This window comes from Panthera pardus, unplaced genomic scaffold, assembly GCF_024362965.1.
Source record: "Panthera pardus isolate Hobbes unplaced genomic scaffold, ASM2436296v1 HiC_scaffold_10, whole genome shotgun sequence".
In the NCBI taxonomy this organism is placed as follows: Eukaryota; Metazoa; Chordata; class Mammalia; order Carnivora; family Felidae; genus Panthera; species Panthera pardus.
The window spans coordinates 4,466,908-4,490,308 of record NW_026526655.1 but is presented as its reverse complement, the minus strand read 5'-3'; the positions used below and the strand labels follow the sequence as shown (position 1 = coordinate 4,490,308).

Sequence of the window (23,401 nt, the reverse complement as noted above, 5' to 3'; positions counted from 1 at the left end):
CTCCCCCAGAGGCCAGTCGGGAGCCGCGTGACAGAGCTGGAGTCGGACGTGGGCATAAATCCAGATGCCAGCCTCTTTGTTCTTTTGTATTTTGGGTCAAATGAAGCACTCTGAGCTTCGTTGTTTTTTGTTTTGTGTTTTTTTTTGTCTGTAGAATGGAGACTTTAGTTCCTGTCTCATCAGGGATTGGTGCAGTTAAAAATGCAAGTGTGTGTTACACTCCTTAGCACGTGGCAGGCTCCAGTCCCGTGGAGTCTTTGCTGTTCCTCTGTCCCCTGATTATAAAGACCCGAGGAGGCCGGTGCCTTGCCGTGGTGACTTCTTTCGTCCGCGAAATACGTATGAAATAGTAATCGTTTATCACATTTCTGTCCTTCTTTCTTCTCGAGGGAGAAAGAGAGAGTGCAAGCAGGGGAGAGGGACGGAGGGAGAGGGAGGGAGAATTTTAAGCGGATCCCATACTCGGTGTGGAGCCCGACACAGGGCTTGATCCCGTGACCCTGGGGTCATGACCTGAGCCCAAACCAAGAGTCGGATGCTTAACCGACTGAGCCACCCAGATGCCCCCACTTATCACATTTCTTAATTGTTAGATACATTTCTAATATTTCCCTGATAAATAGATGTGTATTCTTTCCTGCATATAACTTTAGCATAAGAGGGAATTTTAGCTAAGTTGCTTACTCATACAACCAACTCAGTTCTTCAAGGAATTCGCTTATCCAAGCTGTTAATCCATGAGAAAGACTGTATATTTTACATTTGAGAGAGACAGAGCATAAGCAGGGGAGGGGCAGAGAGAGGGAGACAGAATCCGAAGCAGGCTCCAGGCTCCGAGCCGTCAGCACAGAGCCCGACGCGGGGCTCGAACTCACGAACCGCGAGACCATGACCCGAGCTGAAGTTGGACGCTTAACTGACTGAGCCGCCCAGACGCCCCTAGAAAAACTGTGTAAAACAAAGGAACCCTCCAAAAATAATGCTAACAGCACGGATTGGAATCTGTGCCCGTGCAACAAACCAGAGACGCATTTCTGCAGAGTTTGCACGCATGTAGAGTGTGGTGGGAGGAACCCAACAACAGCCAGAAGTGCAGTTATGAGCGGCTTCCTGCGAGTTGCATGCTTGGCTTTCTAGAGGTTAATTCAGGGATGGGAATTCTTTAGAAGGAGGCATGATAAGTAACAGGGCTTTTGTTATTTCACCTTCTGCAGCAAATGCCGAAGAGCCAGATTCTGCTGTGTGCAAGCCACAGCCCATTCTACGGCTCGCGGACCACAGGCATGCATTATGGCTTCCTGGCCTAGAGCTTCTGGCACAGGTATGATTTCCCGCCTCTTTGGTTAATTAAAGCCACATACCTCTTTGCAATGCAGATAGCCCCTCTGTCAGTCATGCCAGGACACGGTGGCCTCACCACACAGGAGTTTTCATTGAGTGACTCCCACTCCCGAGACCTTCGTGTCTCTCAGGGATCAGCGATACACACAGTAAAGGTGAGGCTTAACGAGGTGTGTGTCAGGCACAGAGTGCCCTAGGTGGCTAAATACACTGTTTTCCACATTCTGATAGTTTGACGTTCGGCCTTTTGTGGCCTACACAATGTCAGTACGCGATGGTTTTAATAAATGCGAAGACAGCTTACCCGCTATCAAGACAACCTCTCAGTAGCAGAAGAAATAATGTCTTGAGCGAGAGAACATCATGATCCTGTCATTGGCTCTGTCCTAGGGTCATGCCAGGAGCAGGGGAGCCATGCGGCAGGAGGGAGAAGAGGCTTACGTCAGCCCTACCTCCGTCAGAGGCAGATGATGCAGTCATCATATCTGGAGGCTCACGTCGCAGCACGGCAAGCCAGGAAAATTACTTAAATGCTTGCGCCTCAGTTTTCGCATCAGCGAAACGGGGATGATGATAGTGTCTACCTCACAAGGTTGTTGTGAGGACCGCACGAGTTAATACGAAACAAGATGCTGGTGAAATGGCGATAGTTTAATATTTATGTGCTTCTGCCTGTTACTTACAATGTCAACGCAGTTAGGTGTTGAGGATGGATGTATTTAGGTGTTTTTGGGGGGCTGGGCAAGAGTGTAGGTTTCTTTTACTTTTCCACGGAAGCACTTGGTGTGTAGAGCTTCGTGGGTAAGTACAGGAGGCCACAAGCCAGGCTGCTGGGCTTTAAGTTCCAACCCATGTTCAGAGCCTTAGCTAACCTCAGAAAGGTGCCTGCATGCTGGAAGATTCCGGGCTCAGTGGAGAGCAACAGCTGGAAAATTACTAAGCATATACCTTAGCCTTTGCCACAATGAAGGCGCTTGTTAAACACGTCAGGCTTTCCATTTAAGGTTCGTTCAAGTGAAGATGATGTTCTAGGACTCAGAGGTTCACCTTAGGCTAAGGGCAAAAATCAAAATAGACCCACAATCACAAAATGGAAAACAAAACCTCTGCAAGCTCAAGCTGATCAGCCAGTAATTTAACTGCCGGTCGGAACAGAGCCGGCGCATCAACAGCATACCATCCACAATGTCTAACATGCAAAGAAAAATTACTAATGATATGAAGGAACAGGAATATGTGACACATGGTCAGGGAAAAAAGTCAGATAGAAAGAAACTCCAAGGTGCCTTCGTATTGGAATTGGTAGACAAGAAATGTAAGCCAACCGTTAAGCTTGAAGACTTAAAGGAAAGGATTGTCATCTTGAATGAACAGATGGAGAATTGCAAGAGAGAAATAAAAGGCTGTAAAAATAAGCAAATTTAAATTCTACAACTGAAAGGGCACCTGGGTGGCTCAGTTGGATAAGCGTCCGACTTCGGCTCCGGTCATGACCTCACGGTTTGAGTTCGAGCCCCGCGTCGGGCTCTGTGCTGACAGCTCGGAGCCTGGAGCCTGCTTCGGATTCTGTGTCCTCCCCCTCTCTCTGCCCCTCCCCTGCTTGTGCTCTGTCTCTCTCTCTCTGTCTCAAAAATAAATAAACATTAGATTCTATAACTGAAAAACAAAATATCAAATACAAAAAAATACACCCACACGATAGACTTAAGAGCAGATTGGCACCAGTGGAAGGAAAGGTAGGTAAACTTGATTACTGACTAATTGTAATTATCCAATGTGGAAACTAGAGAGAACAAGACCTGGGTGACTTGTAGAACATAATATATATGTACTTGGAGCATCCAAAGGAGAGGAGGGAGAATGAGGCAGGAAAAATATTTGAGGAAATTGTAACCCAAATTTCTGAAATTTGGTTTAAAACATATTATCTGTGGATTCGGTGATCACAGTGAGCCACACAACAGTTTAAGTACAAAGAAAAACCGAAAAACACCCAGACCCATTAGGGTGAAACTGAGGAAAACCAGAGTAAAGAGAAATATTTAAAAGCATTCAGAGAATATGACACATCACACCCAGGAGATCAACAATTTGAATTTCTGATAACTGTTAATGAGAAATATGGATGTAAGAAGATGACAGAATAACATCTTTAAAGTGCTGAAAGCAAAAATATAATCCAGAGTTCTGTATCCAGCAAAATGCGCCTTCAAAAATGGAGGTGCTGAACAGACATTTAAAAATCAATCAAAGGAGGGGCGCCTGGGTGGCTCAGTTGGTTAAACGCCTGCCTCTTGATTTTGGCTCGGGTCATGATCTCACGGTTCGTGGATTTGAGCCCCATGTCAGGCTCTGTGCTGATAGCTCAGAGCCTGCTTGGGATTCTCTCTCTCCCTCTCTCTGTCTCTCTGACCTCCCCCTGCTCTCTCTCTCTCAAAAATAAATACACATTTTAAAAAATCAATCAAATGAAAGCTAAAAAATATTTGTTGCCAGCAGACCTGCACTGAAAAACATGCTAATGAAGTCCTTCAGCTGAAGGGGAAATGACAGCAGGTGGGAGCTTGGATTGGCGAGAGGGACATACTGGATGGGTATAAAGTACTTAATTCCCCCCACCTAGTTTCTTTAAAAGACAAATGACTATTTAATACAAAAATAATACCACTTTTTTGTGGTGTTTATAACACCACAGAAATGTAAAATCCATGAGAAAAATGTAAAATCCATGAGATGTAAAATCCATGAGAAGAACATAAAGGACAAAGGATAATAAATGGATTCTATTTTTCTCACATTTTAGGTAAAATAGTACAATATGAGCTCTGTGTCCACGGTGCTAAGTTGAAAATACTATTGTAATCCATAGATTAAGACAGAGGAATCGTTAAAAAGACAATACAGGAATCTAACTAAAGTAACAAAAAGTATTGAGTTAACCCAAAGGAAGGCAGGAAAGGACAAACAGAAGAATAAAAGAAGAAACGGGGCGATGGGGAGCAAAGAGCAAAATGGCGGACCTAACACAACTGTCTGAATGACGCATTTAATGTAAACGGAGGAGAGGCTCCAATGAAATGGCATATGTTGTCAGATTGAATAAGAAAGCAAGACTCAACCATGGGCTCTGCACAAGAAATGCGCTTTAACTATAAAGACATTTTCAAGAAAGCTGATGTGACTCTATTAGTATCAGGCCAGGGAGCCTTCAGGACAAGGAGCACTTCCGGGACAAAAAGAGGCATTTCAATGATAACTAAACAGCTGGTCACACCAATCCCAAATGTGGGCGCATCTCCTAACAGCGCTTCAACGTCCACGCAGCACAAGCCGACAGAACGGAAGGGAGAAATACAGAGTTCCATGACCACGGTGGGAGGTTGTAACACGCTAGGTCAGTAACTGATGGGACGTGTGAACAACAAAAAAATTTAAAAATGAGCACGCAGATCACAGAACAAGAGAAAATATTTGCAATACGTATGACTGACAAAGAACTTGTGTCCGGAACGTATAAAGAACTCTTGCAAATCGCAAGACCAAACGTGTAGTGAAAAGTAGGCAAATGCCTTGGACAGATATTTCAAAAAAGAAGTTATACAAGGACCAGACGGTCACCAGAAAATGGCGGCTGTAAAGTTGTGCACAGTTTCCAAAGCTTGCACTTAAAATGTATTAAGGTCTGTGCATTTCACCGTATACAATTTTGACCTTGATAATAATGGTGCAGGAGGGCCAAGAAGAGAAGGACCCAGGTGACCCCGGCCAAGCCACGTGACTCGGTGGCCTTGGGCAAGTTGCTACCCCTCTCAGGGCCCCAGTTTCTTTATCGGGGAGGGGATGGCCTCCTCGCGGGGCCACTGTGAAGGTCCAACGTACGACACAAAGAGGCGAGACAGCTGGTCCGAACGAGGTGCCCTGTTAAGTCCCTTAGTGGTCTTTCCTCCCCACCCACCTTCTTCCTCTCCCGTCTCCCAGCTCTGGACAATTCTCTCTGTGAATTTCTGCAGGACAAGCGGGGGAGAAAGGGAGAATGGGAAATGTTCTGACCCGACCTACCGCTGGGGACCACGAGGCCGAGAGAACAAAATCCCACCACGATCACGTCCTCCCTATGGCTGCCAGCGTGATGCGGAAAAGGCACCATCCCCTTGGGCAACTTTATGGGTAACCGTGCCTCTGAGCCCCCGAGGGCTGAGGCACAGCTCATACCTCACCCCAGGTATGGGGTCGCCGTGCTGCATGGACATCTTCCCATAGTTAAACCTGGCTTATCTGGGATGCTCACAACTACGAGTGAATCGAGCAGCATAAAGACGACCTCGAGGTAGTCCACGAAATAAAAACAAAACCCTGTGTGAAGTTTTAAAACTCAATAGAAATATTCGGTACCAAAATGTTTGAAAACTTGCTAATCCTTGTCTGTATATATGCATGTTTTCTATCTATCTATCTATCTATCTATCCATCCATCTATCACCTACCTACCTACCTATCAACATCTATTACCACCATCACTCATATCTAAATTATATCCGAGACTCATCGCTTTTAGGGCTGACAGAACACTTCAGTACCATTTGGTTTGACTGGTTCATTTTGGTGATGCAAGACAGAGACTGGGGGAAGTGGGGAACTTATCTAAGATCACAGAGCTGGGTGGTATATGCATCTTTTAGGAAACCCTATCCTCCAGCCAGATATCATGAAGCATTTGCTGCCGCCCCCAACCTTATAACAGTGTGTGTGTGTGTGTGTGTGTGTGTGTGTGTGTGGCGGGGGGGGGGGGGAGGTAAACGTGTGTGTGGGGTAAATGCTCCTGCAGGTTCCTCCTTGTTACCTGTGTGAGAAGCGGATGTGCCCAAGGAACCGGGCCTTGGCAGTTCACGCCACGTGTGGAAGAATATCCCCCCGAAACGCGAATGACTGATGCCATTATCGAAGGGAGGTGGGCCGGAAATAGAAGTTGTGGCTTTCAATTTCAACGACGCACGCAGGCATTTCAGGAAGGACTCCTGCGGCAGGAGGAGGCCGGTCTGGATGACACCGAGGGTGTTTATGCAGAGAGAGCAGCTGTTTCTACCTGTCGGAGGCTCGGCCAGAGGCAACGACGAACTAGTTTATAGGAGGGCACGACGGGGCAGTTGAAGAGAGATGTGCGTGTCAGCCTGAGGAAGTCATCTGCGAGGGTCCGCGCTCGCCGGCTTACGGAAACGAGCTGCAGGATTTGACACCGTGGTTTGCACAAGGGAGGAGTATTAATTAGGAGCCAAGAACTGCGGTAAATACCTTGGAGACCATATGCAGCATCATTTGGAGGCCATCTTTGCCGGGGTATTTCCCGGCGATGTTGGCTGCGGACAAGTCGAAGAGGTTGGCTCCCGTTTCGGTGCAGATGGCATGGACCAGCATCTTCTTCCCTACCCCAGATGGCCCTGCCAGCAGCAGGGATTTCACCAAAGGAGCGTTCTCGTGCACTGTTGCGGAACCTAAAAAAGTCAGAGGCACGGGCTCTAAAATCCCGCTTCGGCGGTTCTTAGCCCCTCGAGGCCGCCCCTCCACTGCGTGACCCCCGGTTTCTGCAACAGGGAAGTGCGTGTCCAGAGCATTTCTACCCGGAGGCCCACCTTCTGTCTTAGTTGGGCTGTGACACCTTCGATTTGTATGTCAGGGCTCGAGGAGGGGCCAGAGGGTCTCGGTACATGGCTTCCCTGCTGCCCCTCACCCTAGAATACCTCCCCCCCGCCCCCGCCCCGGCCCCAGCTCATCATTTTAAAGGACATTCCTGCAATAACTCACCTCTGGCATTTTTTTAGGGGGGGGCGGGTGTGGATTTCTCTGCTTGTCAGCAGTGGCGCTGCATTCTTTGAACGCTTGGGAAAAAGAATGTGGACACACAGCCGCTAAGGAGGGCTGAGAATGTTCATGAGTGATCCTCAGAAGGGAAAGGGGGAAGCTTCCTCGTTCTGCCTGAGGTTCTAGCCTGTAGCAGGGGCAGCCCGACACTTGTTGCAGTGACCCGAGTTCCATGCAGGCATCAGGGGCCCCCACACTGTCCGTCTCCCCCGGGCCGGAGCGGGACTCGGTTTGACCACCTGCTGTGGTTCTGAACACGCGTAGAGAGCACGCTGGCACTAAGTGATTAGACTACGAACGGAATGAATGTGATCAAACCATCTCCTATCACGTGACTTTGCTTCGGTCAACCTCTGGGCACTTTTCGATCAGCCGTAAATAGACCCATATTGCAATTATTATTGTGCCTTTTTTTTTTTTTTTTTTTTTGCCCCTTGTGTCATTGAAAAGATACAGGGAATTTACCGAGTAACCAGAAACATTGTTTTATGGTTACCTAACATAAACTTGGAAACCAGTTTTGAGCAAGTTCTGTTCAAAATGCAATTACAGGGGCCCCTGGGGGGCTCAGTCGGGTGACCGTCTGACTTCGGCTCAGGTCATGATCTCACGGTTCCTAAGTGTGAGCCCCACGTCGAGCTCACTGCTGTCAGCATAGAGCCCCCTTCACGTCCTCTGTCCCCTTTCTCTCTGCCCCTCCCCAGCTCATGCTCTCCCTCTTCCAAAAAAATAAATAAATATTTTTAAATAAGCACGTGTTATTGGTGGTCAGTGAGGGGTACGGTAACATAATATGATAAAGGAGATGCTGTTTGTCATGCTAGGAGAGGGACACCATTCCCGGGGTGGTCCGTTCAGCACCTGGTATTGGGGGCTGCTGGCTGGGGGCTGGTGGGGTTCCCATGTGGAAGAGTCAGGGATTGCTGCAGAGGGTTATGGCCAGGAAGGGAGCTAAACCTCAGTGGATGTAACCAGGATGGGAGGCAAATAGTGCTGAGATCCGTGTGAGCCACGGAGGGTTCAGAGAAGAACTTAATCCCACCTTGGGGGATGGGGGGCTCAGGCCTGACTTCTGGGAGAGGGTGGCCTCGGAAGGGGCCGAGCTGGACCGTGTAGAGACGGGGACATGTGAGGCGAAGCCAGGCGAGGGGGGGGCCCCGTAACTGCAGGCCTGGAGTGGGACTCGGGCAGGTAGTTCTTAATAGCAATGGGGCAGGGGACAGCAAGGGGCTGGGGAGGGAGACTGTGGCCAGCCCTAGGGGTCCCTGGAAGGTGGCTGGCGGCTGCAGGTTTGCTAAGGTTGCTGGCTGAAGCCAGGGAGCAGGGAGAGGTCTTGGAAGGGGTGGAGGGAGGACAGAGCGGTGCTGAGGGCAGACTCTGAGGAGGGGGCAGCAGGAAGGAAGCCGCAAGGATGGGGGAGACCCAGGAGAACATGTGCTGCTTACTCTAGGGAAGCAACCTGCTAGAGGAAGAGGGTGGTCACCAAGGTCACTCAGGGAGGGGAAGGCGGTGGTTTGGGGAGGCCTCTGCAGCCGGGGCTGGTCCCTGGACAGCCCATCCGATGGGCGGGCACGCCTGCCACGGTGTTCACGGCCCTTCCTGCTTATCGCCTTTCAGTGGCAGTTTTTTAAAAATACGCAGAATTCCCAAGAGACAGAGACGTCCAGGCTCCTGTGCATTCACCCTTTCCAACTCTCGGAGGATGCGAGAATCACAAGGAGGCCAGTGTTCCGTGCCCTTCCTAAACGCAGCTCTGTCACTCCCTACCCCTGGACCCTGAGAAGGTTCCTCAGCATCCTGGAAAGGCTCACTCAGCTGCAAAAGCGGGGACCGAAACGACGTGTGTAAAACTCGTCAGCATGACGTTTCTGCTCCGGGAGTGCCGCCCCCCTTCCTTTTCTCCCTCTGTGTTCTGAGGGACAGTAATATTTCTGGGAGGGTGAGTGGTGGAATGTGACCAGATGCGTCCTGGGAACTCCCTTATCTGCCCAAGGGGCTTGGAAAGCTCACGCCTCACCCCGGGATCCCTGGCGGAGGCTCTGGGTGCAGAGAGGCCTCACGGTGGGTCCTCAGGGACTCTGCAGTGGCCCTATTGGCCAGGTCCGGTGGTGACCTGAACAACGGGCCCAAAGAACACACTCCCTCTTGTGACTGGCTACTATTTCAGATCCATGACATTTAAATGAAGCTCTCGAAGGCAGATCTGTGAGCGTACTTGCCTGTCTGGCCTGTGTGTGCCTTGCACACACACACACACACACACACACACACACACACACACACACACGGGTCACGAGGACAAACCCCTGCCCGTTCTGGGGCCCGGGGAGGTCGGCAGCCCATGGGGACGTCAGGCTCCTCGTTGACAAAAGGGGGTTCGGTGGGACGCTTCCCGAGCCCCCTTCTTCCGATGCTTCATCGCCAGCTTGCAGGCGACATCTGTCCCCGTGTATCCTCGAGCCACGGGTCGAACATACCTCCCCTCATTTGTTAGGAGACCCGTGAAAACAACGCGCTGCTCCCCGCTGTCCTGTTCTTGGATCACAGCACGATGAAGCCGGAGGGCTCGAGACGTTATTTGCAGGGGCCTCGTAAGTATGGCGTGTTCATCTTGTTTGGCCCCACATCAGGCTGACCCTCCAAGTATACATGCTTATTTAGGACGTAAATTTTATGTGTGAAATTTATGTTGACTCCCCCAATCCCATTTACTACTTCTGACAGAGGAACGAGCTATTTCTTCCCAGTACATTTAAGTCAAGGTGCAACAATATGATAAGTGCCTAAACCACCCCCATACCATTTATTTATTTATTTATTAAAAAAAAAATTTAGAGACAAAATGAGTGGGGGAGGGGCAGAGGGAGAAAGAGAGAGAGAGAGAGAGAGAGAGAATCCTAAGCAGGCTCCAAGCTGAGCTTGGACCCCAACTCAGGGCTCCATCTCCTGAACCGTGAGGTCATGACCTGAGCCGAAATCAAGAGGCGAAGTGACTGAGCCACCCAGGCGCCCCTCCCATACCATTCGAAAGCCAGTTAAATGAAACATGGTTTCTATTTCGGAATTGTCATCAGAGCAAAGCCTGGCTGGGGCTCCGACCTCTGCCCCGGATGACTCAGGTCGTGCACATAAAAAAAGTCATAAAATAACAACAGTTAATGAGAGCAGCAGGTTTCTCTGTTGACTCGCCTGCACCTGTCGGCACACCGCAGGACTCTGGTCCGCCGGTCCGAACAATCACGATCGAATCTTACTTAGCCGTTACAGCGGCCATCAGTGGAAACCGGCGGAGCCTTGATCCTTCGGATCCACGAAATACACTTTTCACTGACTCAACAAAGGCCGGCTTTGTTAAGGACCTCGTAACGGAAGCCTATGTCTAGAAGGCAAGCCTGATGTTAGCCCTTCGTCTAATTTGATTAATTTTAATGGCAGGTGCCGGCTTCGGCTTTTATCTCTCCGGATGACTGCCGACAGGACCTTCAGCCCAGAATGTCAAGCAGGCACCCCAAAGCGGTGCCGGCGTGTGCTCTCCGGGGCGCGCTCTCGCAACAGAGAGACCCTCGGTCAAAATCCTCAGTAGGAAGAGTTCAGCCAGGAAGATGCTACCCAAGTCACCAAGCAGGGCGTCCCTGCTTCTAAGAGAAGCATAACGGGGCGTGCAGAGTCTTTACCTAGAGGCAAGATCCCGTACAGGGCGATGAGCTGTCTCACATCCAGGAGGGAAGGCATGGGCTCTATGGATACCCAGCGAAGAGTGGTCCCCAAGTAACTGTACTCTCCTGGGGGGGAAAGAGACAGAGGATAAGGACCTGGGAGGCTGTACTGCTCTGAGCCGCATCAGTTTGGCCCTGGTGGAACTAACGCAGAATACACGCTCAACATGTCGGGGCAAATACGATGGTGTTACGGAGAGTCGTGATGAAGAACACCTCTTTTCTCGGACGGAGGCTTGAGAAAAGCCAGGCCTCCCGGCTGCAGTGACCAGGGAGTCTCTCGAGTCTGACGCCAGCCCCCTCGCATTTCTAAAGATTACCTTTGCATGTTGGACACGTGAGGTGGCACAGAGGTCCAAGATGCAGGACATACAAAGTGCGCAAGAATGTGGTGGCTTTTTATTCGGTTTCTAGGCGGAGCGACTGTGTCTAACACTTGCACAAACTTTAAAAGTAAATTATTGAAGGTCAACGTGGAATTTGTACTGGAGCAGGTGTGCATCTGAACTGAAACGCAATCCTTGGAAAGGAAGGAGTCTAATTTAGGACAAATAGAAACATCTCCTTTGGAGGGTAATATTCATTTACATTTTTATCATTTGCAAAGGATTACCAAAGGAATAATAATAGAAATAAATCTTTACAGGTTTAATTAGAAGGCATCAAAGGTCTTAATTGTAACTCGTCGTAAATCTGAAGTGTTATCTTCTAACTAATTTGGATAAGGTCACCAAGAAAATTAGTTTGCCCGTCTCCATTTGTCATGAGGAGGGACCTTTACATGCTTGTGCGGTTCTCTCTTGATGTGTACCAGAGTCTGAAGGAAAAATTTTCAGTGCATGAGTCACAGTGTCTCGATCGTTTTTGTCTCTGATATTTGCTTTCGATAAGAAGTAAGGATCTTGCAGAGCTCTGCATGTGATATGCGTGTGTCAAATATAATGCGTTTTCATGTGTGTGAAGGAAGAGAAGCTTTAGACAAGCATTTTCGAATGCTAAGAAAATTAGAATTAAAACCCAGCTAATGATGGCTGTTTTGTTGTGGAGGGCAGGCTTTCAAAGCTTCCATGTGACAAAAAGTCCTTGGCAAGGACAGTGGGTATTGGTGGAGAGAGTGAGCGATAATGAAAGCTTCTACTGCGGCGTCCGATCCCCATGCTTTTTAATGAGCAGGTAATAAATAGAAGAGTGGTTAATTTCGCCTTCACTAGAGCAGGAAGAGATCCTGTAGCCACCATTAAACCCAGTGCTTATTGCTATAAACATGACATCAGAGGTGATCTGAAAGTGACCCCAATTTTCCTGCTTAAATAAATCCACATTAATATCCAGATGCACCACATTTTCTAGAACCTCACAGACTTTATTCAGACACATCATATTAAATTGAATTAGTGAGGGGCGCCTGGGCGGCTCAGTCGGTTGAGCGACCGACTTCGGCTCAGGTCATGATCTCACGGTTCGTGAGTTCGAGCCCCGCGTCGGGCTCTGTGCTGACAGCTCGGAGCCCGGAGCCTGCTTTGGAGTCTGTGTCCCCCCCCCCCCCCCCCCACTCGTGCTCTGTCTCTGTCTCACAAATAAATAAACATTAAAAAGAATTTTGAATTGAATTAGTGAGTGTTGGTTCTGATGGAGAGAAGGACACACTAGCCCCGGCTGCCTGCCAGGTGTTGAGACTCAGCTCGAAAGTGTGTCGCTGAGTTTTGCTGTTGCCCAGTGTGGAAGCCATAAACGCTCCCCATCTATTCAGGCAGAACTTGGAAACTTCAGGATTTCCCTGCACAGATAGCAGGTCTTCTGCCAGAGAGGGAGGAAGGAAATGGTGGATGAAAAGGTGTGTTAGGTACAAGGCATGCACGAGGGCAAAAAACCTACACCAGTGGATGGAGAAGACACAGGGAAAGGGTGTCCTTAAAATTCCTATGTTGAAATCCAGATCTCCAACATCTCCGAATGTGACCCCGTTTGGAAATAGGGCCGATGCAGAGAGAACGAGCGAAGGGGAGGTCGTAGGGCGGATCCCAGGCCCATATGGCGGGTGTCCTTTATAAACTGGGGAAATGCGCACGCGGACGCACACTCAGGGCGCGTGAAGATGGTCGCGGGGACGGGACGGCAGTGTGGCAGCCAGGCGGGAGGGCTGGCAGTCAGGAGCAGGGCCGACGCGGGGCTGGGGAGGGGTGGGCGCGCGGAGGCCCCAGCAGAGCGCCAGCTTCTCGCGTCCTCGGGAGGAGACAGCCCCTATGACATCCTGATCTGGCACTTGTGGCCTCCAGACTGGAGCGGATACGTGTCTGCTGTTGAGCCCCTCGGCTTGTGACAGCTGTTATAGCAGCCGCAGCAAACCAGTGTGGAAGGAGCAAAATAATGGGAGAGAAAATGGGCATAATAGCGGTAAAAGAAAATCATGAGAAACAAGAAAATATTTACGGTGGATCGGCCTCTAAAATTTCCACTTTACCCCACACAGCATTAAAAAGAGTATGAAAGGGGCGTCTGGGTGGCTCAGTCGGTTAAGTGTCCGACTCTTGGTTTGGGCTCGGGTCGTGATCTCATGGTTTTTGAGTTCGAGCCCCGTATTGGGCTCTGTGCTGACAGTGTGGAGCCTGCTTGGGATCCTTGCTCTCTCTGTGTCCCTCCCCTGTTCTCGAGCACGTGCTCTCTCTCTCCCTCTCAAAATAAGTAAATAAACTAAAAAAAAAAGAGTAGGAAGAACAAGAACAGAGCAATTTATAGCAAGTACTAGCTTCCTAAATGTGTTCCTCAGGGACAAGGAGTGGAGGCCTGGAACAGACGCTGCTGGCCGGTGTTTGGGGCTCCCCCCAAGCCCCGAGCACAAGGACATCCTGCCACCCCCACCCCGACTCTGTCAGGGCCGCACACGGCACCGTCTCCCAACGACAAGGATGGGGACACGGGCTACGCGGTTAAAATTCAGCGGTGCTGACTTGTTTATGAACGTTACGTTGGGCGCGGGCCACCCAGCTTCCGGAACGAGGTCAGCAGACAGACTGCTCCAGGTTGACTTTGTGTTGCGACAGGCCGGCCAAGACGGTGCACCTGCTGGGTTATCACCTGCCTGAAGCTTTGGGGGGGGGCGGCGTTTCATATGTAAATATTTAAGTCATACCTTCCAAGATGGGACGTGGAGAGCCTGCTGGGCGTTCTCATCTGTAGGGCAGGCTCTGAACTCCAAGGAGAGTTTAAGAAACACTAACTCTGACTCTGGGTCAATGTTTTCCCCAAATGCAGTTATCGAACCAGGACGGGACAGGAAAACTTAACTTAGGGGAACATTAATTTGCATTTGTTCTTCCTGTATTTGGCCCTTAAGCAGTGGCCACCCTTTCGGTGCTCTGTGCTTCTGTGACGTGCACTGGTGGGGGGAGGGCCACAAAGACACCATGAAGTCATCAGCCCTCCGAATGGCAACCCCCGAGCGTGCCAGAGACGGGGCGAGAATGCCACCACCACCAACAGCAGGACACTCTCACTCTGTGCCAAGCATGGCCCCAAATGCCATCACCCAATTCCTTAAACACTCACAGTGATTTGATGGGGTTGGAGCTGTTAATGTTCCCACAATTGTGGAAACTGAGGCACAGAAAGATTACAGAAAGGACACGTATCCTTCAGAAGGTGAGGGGTGGGGGAGGAGATGTTTCTGTCTTTCACATTTTTTTTCTCTTAAAGCCACATGTGCTGTTTTAAAAATGTTATTTACTTATTTTGAGAGACAGAGTGAGAAAGGGCATGCCTACACGTGCGGCTACGGGGGAGGGCCAGAGAGAGAGGGAGAGGGAGGATCCCAAGCAGATTCCCTTGATCCCACGACTCCAAGATCATGACCTGAGCTGATATTAAGAGTTGGACACTCAACCGACTGAGCCACCCAGGCGCCCCTTCTGTGTTGACTTTATTCATTCTTGCATCATTATAATTTATTTTCTAAAATGATTTTTTTTATTTCTACTATTCCTTGAGTTTTGTCATCTCGTTTCTGAGTTTTTCTAATTCCATGTTATGTATTCTTACATTTCGTCTGTAATTTTTTTTTTTTAATAAAAAATATAATTTATTGTCAAATTGGTTTCCATACAACACCCAGTGCTCATCCCAAGTTCTTAATGTACATTAGCTTGCTTGAAAGAGTGGGCTCCATTTACGCCTGCTTTACGGGGCATGTCTTTAAACAAAAAAAAATTATTTTTTAACAAAATTTTTTTTTAACGTTTATTCATTTTTGAGGGACAGAGAGAGACAGAGTGCAAGTAGGGGAGAGATACAGAGAGAGGGAGACACAGAATCCAAAGCAGGCTCCAGGCTCTAGGCTGTCAATACAGAGCCTGATGCGAGGCTCGAACCCACGAACTGTGAGATCATGACCTGAGCCGAAGTCGGACGCTCAACCAATGGAGCCACTCACAAGCCCAGGCATGTCTTTTTGTGATGTTCATTTGTTCCTTATTCTTTCTTTTTGCTAGAAACTTTGCATGGGCTTTCACCTTGGACGTTTCCATTCCTGACATTTATGTGAGTAAACATTTCCATACTTTTAGAGGCAAGTTTGGCTCAGGATAGCTTTTGAAATGTCACAGAGCCCCCTCTGTGACATGGTGTGCTTGTTTTGAGGTTGGCAAACTGGCTCCGGCTGTGGTTGCCGGCTTGGCCCCCTGTGCATCCCCGTGAGTGCCCGCGGCTTATTTTGGCATTCGTCTCTTCTGTGTCCCCGGCGGCTTGTACTTTGGGGGTGGAGGGGAGACCTCATCACTTAGTTTTGATGTAAATGTCTGTGGGTTTTTGTTTTTGCTCCCTGGCTGCTATTTTTATGTGGGGATTTGGGACCATCCGCTGCCATCTTTCAAGCTAAAGATCGCAACTGGGAAAAAATAAGGAAAACATGGAAAAAGCCCTTGTGGCATTTGACTGATTTTGTTAGACTGTGTCACCGTCATTTGAGGTCACTCTTAAGTGTCTGACTGCATTCACTTTGGCCTTAGGCGTCATAAAGATGCTGCCCGGAAACTGACAGAGAGATCATTGTAAAGACGGATAGGAAATCATCAAGAAGAGGAGAAATATTTCCCTTAATTTATTCTTGGAGACTCTGCCTTGTGCCACTGTCTAAACTCTGGAAATTCAGTGCTGAACAGAAAGACACAATGTCACAGGAGAAAGCAGACAAGAAGTCAGAGATCTCAACAATAAGTAAAGAGGCAGGGTTATGTTAAAAACGTCATTTTTTTGTATTAATGGAATTAACAGAACACAATCAAGGGAATCTAGGAGAAGACCCTTTGGTAATCGAACAAGAAATACACAAAATAAACAGAAACCCAATACACATTTCAGTATATATTCTGGTAAAATTCTTATACTATTAGGAAATACAAATGCCCCCCCCCCAAGCCCTCTTTCTTTTCTTTCCTTCCTTTCCTTCCTTCTCCCTCCCTCCCTCCTTCCCTTTCTTTTTTTTTTCTTTCTTTCTTTCTTTCTTTCTTTCTTTCTTTCTTTCTTTTTCTTTCTTTCCTCCTCCTTTCTGCCTTCCTTCCTTCCTTCCTCCTTTCTGTTTCTTTCTTTCTTTCTTTCTTTCTTTCTTTCTTTCTTTCTTTCTTTCTTTTCTTTTCCTTCCTTCATTCCTTCCTTTCTTACTTCCTCCTTTCTGTCTTCCTTCCTTCCTTCCTCCTTTCTGTCTTCCTTCCTTCCTTCCTCCTTTCTTTTTCTTTCTTTCTTTCTTTCTTTCTTTCTTTCTTTCTTTCTTTCTTTCTCCTTCCTTCCTTCCTTCCTTCCTTCCTCCTTTCTGTCTTCCTTCCTTCTTTCTGTCTTTCTTTTTCTTTCTTTCTTCTTTCTTTCTTTTTCTTTCTTTCTTTCTTTCTTTCTTTCTTTCTTTCTTTCTTTCTTTCTATTTATCTTGAGAAAGAGAGTGCACTGAGGGGTAGAGAGTGGGGCGGGGGGGGGGGGGGGGCGGGAGGAAGATAGAGAGAGAATCCCAAGCAGGGTCTGCATTGTCAGTGTAGAGACCAATGCAGGGCTCAAACCCACCAAGTGTGAGATCATGACTGGAGTAAAAATCAAGAGTCGGATGCTTAGCCGACTAAGCCACCTAGGGGCCCCATGTGGCTTTATTTCAAAGGGATCACATTAATCACTTTTTGATCAGAGGGAAATATCAATCTCCTTGTTCCTACGGGCCAAACGTAGGTCAGTGTATAACATCAGAATGAATAAGATGGAAATTGATTATAATACAATAAAAAAGAGAGAATCCACGTTTCTACACTGACAGCACAACAATTTCAAAAAGGGGTAGGAAGGAAATTTCTTCCTAGAGGAATGGCACCTTCTAAACATAGAGCAGAAGACAGAAATAGAACATCCCCATTTTACAGCTACCCTATCGATAGCTGCAGCTATCGACGTAGGCAAAACTCATCAGTGGTTGATAAAACCTTTAAACCAGTTGGGGACAGAATCTCCAGAGCCTCAAAGACTCCCCCCTACAGGCTGTTCATTAACTACCAGGGGGAACATGAAGCTTGACAGTGGAGAAATCTGGGCAACAGCACTTTGGCCAGTGATGAAATGTAACGCCCCCAGAGATGGGACACGACGGGCCCTCATCGTGCAACTCTGAGGACACAATATCACCTATGAAGCCTTCCTACCAAAAACAGTCTCCCCCGAATCAAGTCATGAGGAAACCCATCAAACCACCTCTGTTGAAAAACAGTCTGTAAAACAGCCCAGACTCTGACAGGGTCAGCGGCGTGAAAGACGTCAGGTTGGAAGGTGTTCCAAATTAAAGGGGCAAAGATATGAACACCGCATCCACAGTCCTTGACCGGATGTTGGATTCAGAAAGACGAAAACTTATGAAGGCATCACATCTCAGTGATGCCAAGTTGTCTGAGTGTGATTATCCTTTTGTGGTTATGTGGGAGAATGTCCTAGTTCATGGCATGTGCGAGAAAGTGAAAATCATACCTGCGTTAGGGTGCTGGCATTTCAAATAGTTTTAAGCTTTAAGTGTGTTTTCAGGTCATCGTGTTGTTTTTTAAAAATTAAGAGAAAACTTAGTTGAAGATGGTGTCAGCAAATGTCCCTCCTCCTTCCTTCCAGTGACCTGTGTGGCGGCCCCTTCTGGAAGGAATTCCTCCCGTAAGAATTGTGTGTTCAAGTTCCAGGTGCTGCCCCCTGGGGCATTTTGTTTCAACATGAAAATACGAACAAGTCTTCATTTCCTCAATATAGCTTATTCCAGACAGAATGCCGCAAGGAACTTTGCGAGTAGGTTCAAAAACCTCCCTCCACCACATGAGGGGGGAGAGCTGGACCTATCAGCTCACGGCACGGAATGAATTCAAATCCATTCCATTAGACAAAAATCTACTCCGAGCCTTGGGCCAGGTTTTGGTTTGGGCAAAAACCACCAAGGAAACCTAATTCCAGCTGTTGGGACCTCAAAACCCGAGGGGCGACACATGCGACCCAGACGTGCGTAATTCTTGGTGTACCTTACCGATGTAATCGGAGAGGTTAACGTTCAGAGCCCGGATCAGCAACCCTTCTTCCACCAGCTCCTTGTACAGAGACTCAATGGTCCTGGTGACAAAGCAGAGGAGCTATTCCATGAGCAGACACATAAAGTCAGCATTTCTGTTAATCATCACATATGCAGAGAACTTTCACCAGACCTATTCCTATGCACATTTGTGTCTATGCAACTAAGCTGGCGTTTGGAAACATTGCTACAATTGAGGGACACATCAGGCTTCGAAAACAATACTTTTGCTCATCCACATGCACGTCGGACGTTTCCCATTAATAAGAATTATATCTGTGGGCATCTGAGACCAGCTACAGCTTCTGCAGTCTGCCCTTTCATGAATCCTTGGGACGGCACAAATATGAATTAGAAATTGCCCTATAATAGCAGTGCAATGGGCCCACGATTATATATTCAGTTAGCATCTGCAAGCCACAGCAGATCATTAATCCTTTGTGCAACTGATGTTTCCTTTTAACCCAATAGCATAAGACTTCAAAAGAAATACCTATAAAGAACAAAGGCTCAGAGGGGAACTAATTCTATTCCGAAAGATGAAATGTCTAACGCAGTGGGGGTGATGATTTTTTTAGGAGGATATTATACTTTTCCACAGTGTTTACAGATGTCAACCCACTCCTCTAACAGGGCCTTGGGCATACAGCCAGTGCACTGGTAATTTAGACTAATTGAAGAAAAAAATCAAGACAGTATCCCACTTAGTAAGTGAACGTCCCAGTGAAATTAACTGGGGTTTGGCTTATAGGAATTCAGGTAGGTCAAGCTCAAATATTGAGTACAGTCCTTTGAGATGTCTCATCTAATCCCTTTTCGTTTCTAGAAGCTTTATTCTTTAGTTCTACCCTAGTCTTTCTTTAGAATGAGGAATTGTAAATATAACTATATTTAACCAGTTCTTTGTTCTACGATCCAGGTTAGGGTGATAAAGAATTCTCAGTTATATTTAAGCCAAATACCATTCGGATACATGTTAATTCAATGACCCCAATCTTTGACTGACTGCAATTTTGTTCTTTCAAATATATTTACAATAGTGTTTAAATGAAAAGTGTTTAAAATTCTGCTGTGAATTAAGGCTTAAGTTGTAATGGTACTTGGGATAACAGTATCTGACCTGTATCAAGGAGGCACTAACTGTAGTTTTCCAACTAGAATACTTATTTGATATAAACATATAATATATGCATAAAATGTTTAACGTAACATTGAAGATTCTCCAAAACAATCAGAACAAAATATATTAAGAAGCCCGGGACACAAACCCGTATTTCGATCTTTCCAGTGAAACGAATTCTGTTATGGAATAAAAAAACATTTTCAACTTTAAACCTACCTTAAATATGGTAAAAACACTGGTTTTGGGTTTACATTAACTTCATGAGAGAAACAGAAGTTGTCTTCCTGTGTCTTGGCAGAATTAGCCCTAGTCTAGAGACACAGGGTTGTCCAAAATTGAAGTGAAAAATCTTCCAGGAATGAGACGACCAGCTCCTTCTGTGCTTTCGTGTCAGGGCTCCAGGCACGTGCACCAGCTCTGGCCTCCACTTCCTTCTGGATGGTTCTCAGGGCTTCCTTTCTCATGGGTCTTCTCTCAAACAGAGTTTGGGAAGGTATCCCTGCTACCCAGGGGAGGACTAGGAAACACCCCAAACAGGGAGCAACACGTAGTATCCGTTGACTAAACCCACGGGAAGAAAGGTCTTCCTTCAAAATGATTTCTTTTTCTTTTAATGTTTATTTATTTTTGAGGGGGGGTGGGCAGAAAGAGAGGGAGACTGAGGATCCCAAGCAGGCTCCGTGCTGTCAGCCCAGAGCCTGATGTAGGGCTCAAACTCACGAACCTTGAGATCATGACCTGAGCCGTAGTCGAACACTCAACCGACTGAGCCACCCAGGAGCCCCTCAAAATGATTTCTGACATTCAGTTATTAGGTATTTAATTTAATTCAATTTTACTTTTATTTGTTTATTTAACTGAAGTATAATTGACATATATAATATCCTACTAGTTTCATATGCATTTCATAGTGATTGAATATTTACATACAAGATGATCGCCATGATAAGTCTAGGTACCATCCATCACCATACGAAGTTAGTACAATATCATTGACTGTACTCCCTGTGTTGTATGTTACATCCCCGTGGCTTATGTATAACTGGAAGTTTGTACCTCTGGATCCATGTTACCTATTTTACCTGACCCCCAACCCTCCCCCATCCGGTGACCACTAGCTTGCTTCCTGTATCGATAGTCTGTTTCTGTTCTGTTGCATTTGTTTTGTTTATTTTGTTCCTTAGATTCCACGACATTCCTTGGAAATATCTGAAAATCTAAGTCCTATTTATTTCCAATGTTAAAGCACTGAAGGGCCATTTCAGCTTAAAAACGAGCATTTAAAATGAATCATGAAGGGGCGTCTGGGTGGCTCAGTGGGTTTCAGCTCAGGTCATGATTCACGGTTTGTGGGATCGAGCCCCCTGTTGGGCTCTGCCCTGATGGTGCGGCGCCTGCTTCAGATTCTCTCACCCCCCGTCAAAATAAATTAATAAATAAGCTTAAAAAATAAAATGATTCATGAGTATCAACATTTGGCCAGTGGAGCTCAAGGAAATGGAAATATCCCTTGATGAGACAAATCCTCTTCCTTTCCTTCAATGAGCGTTTAGGAAGTGCCTCAGTGGGTGGGGCCCAGGACAGGGCAGGTCACAGGAACTCTGCCCTGAAGGGGTCTAAGTATTCCCTCAAAAGTTGGATCAGGATGCTATTTCTTAAACAAATTCTTAAGAACCTCACGATTTTAATTTTTATTTTATTTTGTTTTGTTTTATTTTATTTTAACATTTATTCCTTTTTTTTTTTTTTTACATTTATTTATTTTTGACAGAGACAGAGCACAAGTCGGGGAGGGGTAGAGTGAGAAGGAGGCACAGAATCCAAAGCAGGCTCCAGGCTCTGTCAGCACAGAGCCTGACGCGGGGCTCGAACTCCCAACTGCGAGATCATGACCTGAGGTGAAGTCGGACGCCCAACCGACTGAGCCATCCAGGTGCCCCTAACATTTATTCCGTTTTGAGAGACAGAGAGAGACAGCATGAGCGGGGAAGGGGCAGAGAGAGGGAGACAGAATCTGAAGCGGGCTCCAAGCTCCAAGGTATCAGCACAGAGCCTGGTGCGGGGCCTGAACTCACGAACTGTGAGATCATGACCTGAGCCGAAGTCGGACGCTCAACCGACTGAGCCACCCAGGCGCCCTAAGAACCCCACGAATCTTAAAAGCTTAAGTCGTATGATCTCAGAAGCGATGGGGCCTGACCTTGGCAGACATCTTTCCAGTGTAGGAGGCCAGGAGCGGTCCCAGCGCCTGGAGGATGAAGGAGGTGTGGGGTACAGGGAGGGGTGCCTTTCCGGGACGGGGGCCGCCGACTTCAGCTGAGACCGGCGCGCTGCTCTGGGGGGGCCCCCTAGCCGTGCAGAACAGCAACACTTGTGCACATCTCACCTGTCAGCTGTCAGATCTGTATCCTTCTTCCCTTTTTTGCCTGTCTTCCCTTTCTTTTTCTGGAAAAAAAAATGAAAAGAGCCAACAATTTAATACAGACAAGCGAGCAAATTATCTCTAGCAGTTAGCAAGGGAAGTTGTTTTGGTAGTGGTGGTGGGGAACGGGACGAGAGTGTCAATTGTGGCGTGCCGAGCGTGTGGGTGTAGCATTTTCCTGGACATAGGGTTTGGCCCGGGGACCCCCAGCTTGCTTGTGTGGGCATGTCCCTGGCCGGGTGGACAGTGAGGTCACCACTGTGAAGCTTGCGTGGGGCCTGATTCCCAGCAGGCGCCCAACACTCTGGCTCTCATCTACAGAGGAGGAGAGCGCCGCGTGCCCAGGCCATCACGTTGTGCTCGTCCTTAATGCCCGGTGTCGCGCTCTGTTAGCGTCCGGCCCAAGATCTGGTTCCCAGAGGGCTCTGCGTTCTGATCACTGGGACAGCTGGAGGGAAGGGCTTGGGACGTGATCTTTCAAAACAGCGCCGATCGCTTCACTCCTCTGTCTACAGCATCCATCGGTATCGCCCCATTTGCCCACAGGATGAAGTTCAAGTTCGCCAGCACGGCGGATGACGTTCTCCCAGCCTGGCTCTCTCTTCCTTCCCCTTATCATCTCAGGCCTCCTCGGGCCACCCGTACTCCTTGTCACGCAGACTGAACGTCGGGCACTTACTGTCCCAGCATCTCACTCTTCCACGTCCACGTCCTCATTCACTCGTTCATTATTTTTGTCACATATAACTTATGTGCAGTGAAGCATCACCCACATCCAGGCTGACTAACCTTTGCATTTAAAGTTTGCATATAACCATACAAACCCCGCCTCGTTCAACATCTACAACATCTTCTTATCCTTGACCTGTCTCTCAAGCTGCTGTGGGAAGCCGCTCCTCTGACGTCACTGTGGACTCATGTTGCCTATTCCTCTACAGGTAATCATACAATACAAACTGTATGTCTAGGGGCGCCCGGGTGGCTCGGTCGGTTAAGCGTCCGACTTCGGCTCAGGTCACGATCTCACGGCTCGTGGGTTCGAGCCCCGTATCGGGCTCTGTGCTGACTGCTCGGAGCCTGGAGCCCGCTTCGCGTTCTGTGTCTCCCTCTCTCTCTCTCTGCCCCTCTCCTGCTCATGTTCTTTTTCTCTCAAAGAGAGAACTGAATGTCATTCAATACTGTGATTGCAAGATTCACTTATGTGGTTACACTTGATGTTTCTCAGGTTTTTTTAAATTAGAATTTTTATTTTGAGAAAACAGTGGATTCACACGCAGTCATAAGAAATACTACAGAGGTCCTGCGTCCTCTTCACCAGGTTTCTCTCAATGGTAACATCTTATAGAACTATCTTACAAGGTCACAACTAAGATGCTGGTATT

General features: G+C 47.7%; 1 protein-coding gene across 1 annotated transcript in view; it reads right to left on the bottom strand.

The window, feature by feature from the left end:
• Window positions 1-23,401, bottom strand: part of IQCA1 (IQ motif containing with AAA domain 1) — a 154,361-nt gene that overhangs the window by 30,193 nt on the left and 100,767 nt on the right. The window contains exons 12-15 of the mRNA XM_053903354.1: window positions 21,984-22,042; window positions 18,433-18,515; window positions 10,872-10,979; window positions 6,631-6,830 (exon numbers count right to left, since the gene is read on the bottom strand). Of these exons, the coding sequence (XP_053759329.1) occupies window positions 6,631-6,830; window positions 10,872-10,979; window positions 18,433-18,515; window positions 21,984-22,042 (450 nt within the window). The remainder of the gene's footprint in view (window positions 1-6,630; window positions 6,831-10,871; window positions 10,980-18,432; window positions 18,516-21,983; window positions 22,043-23,401) is intronic.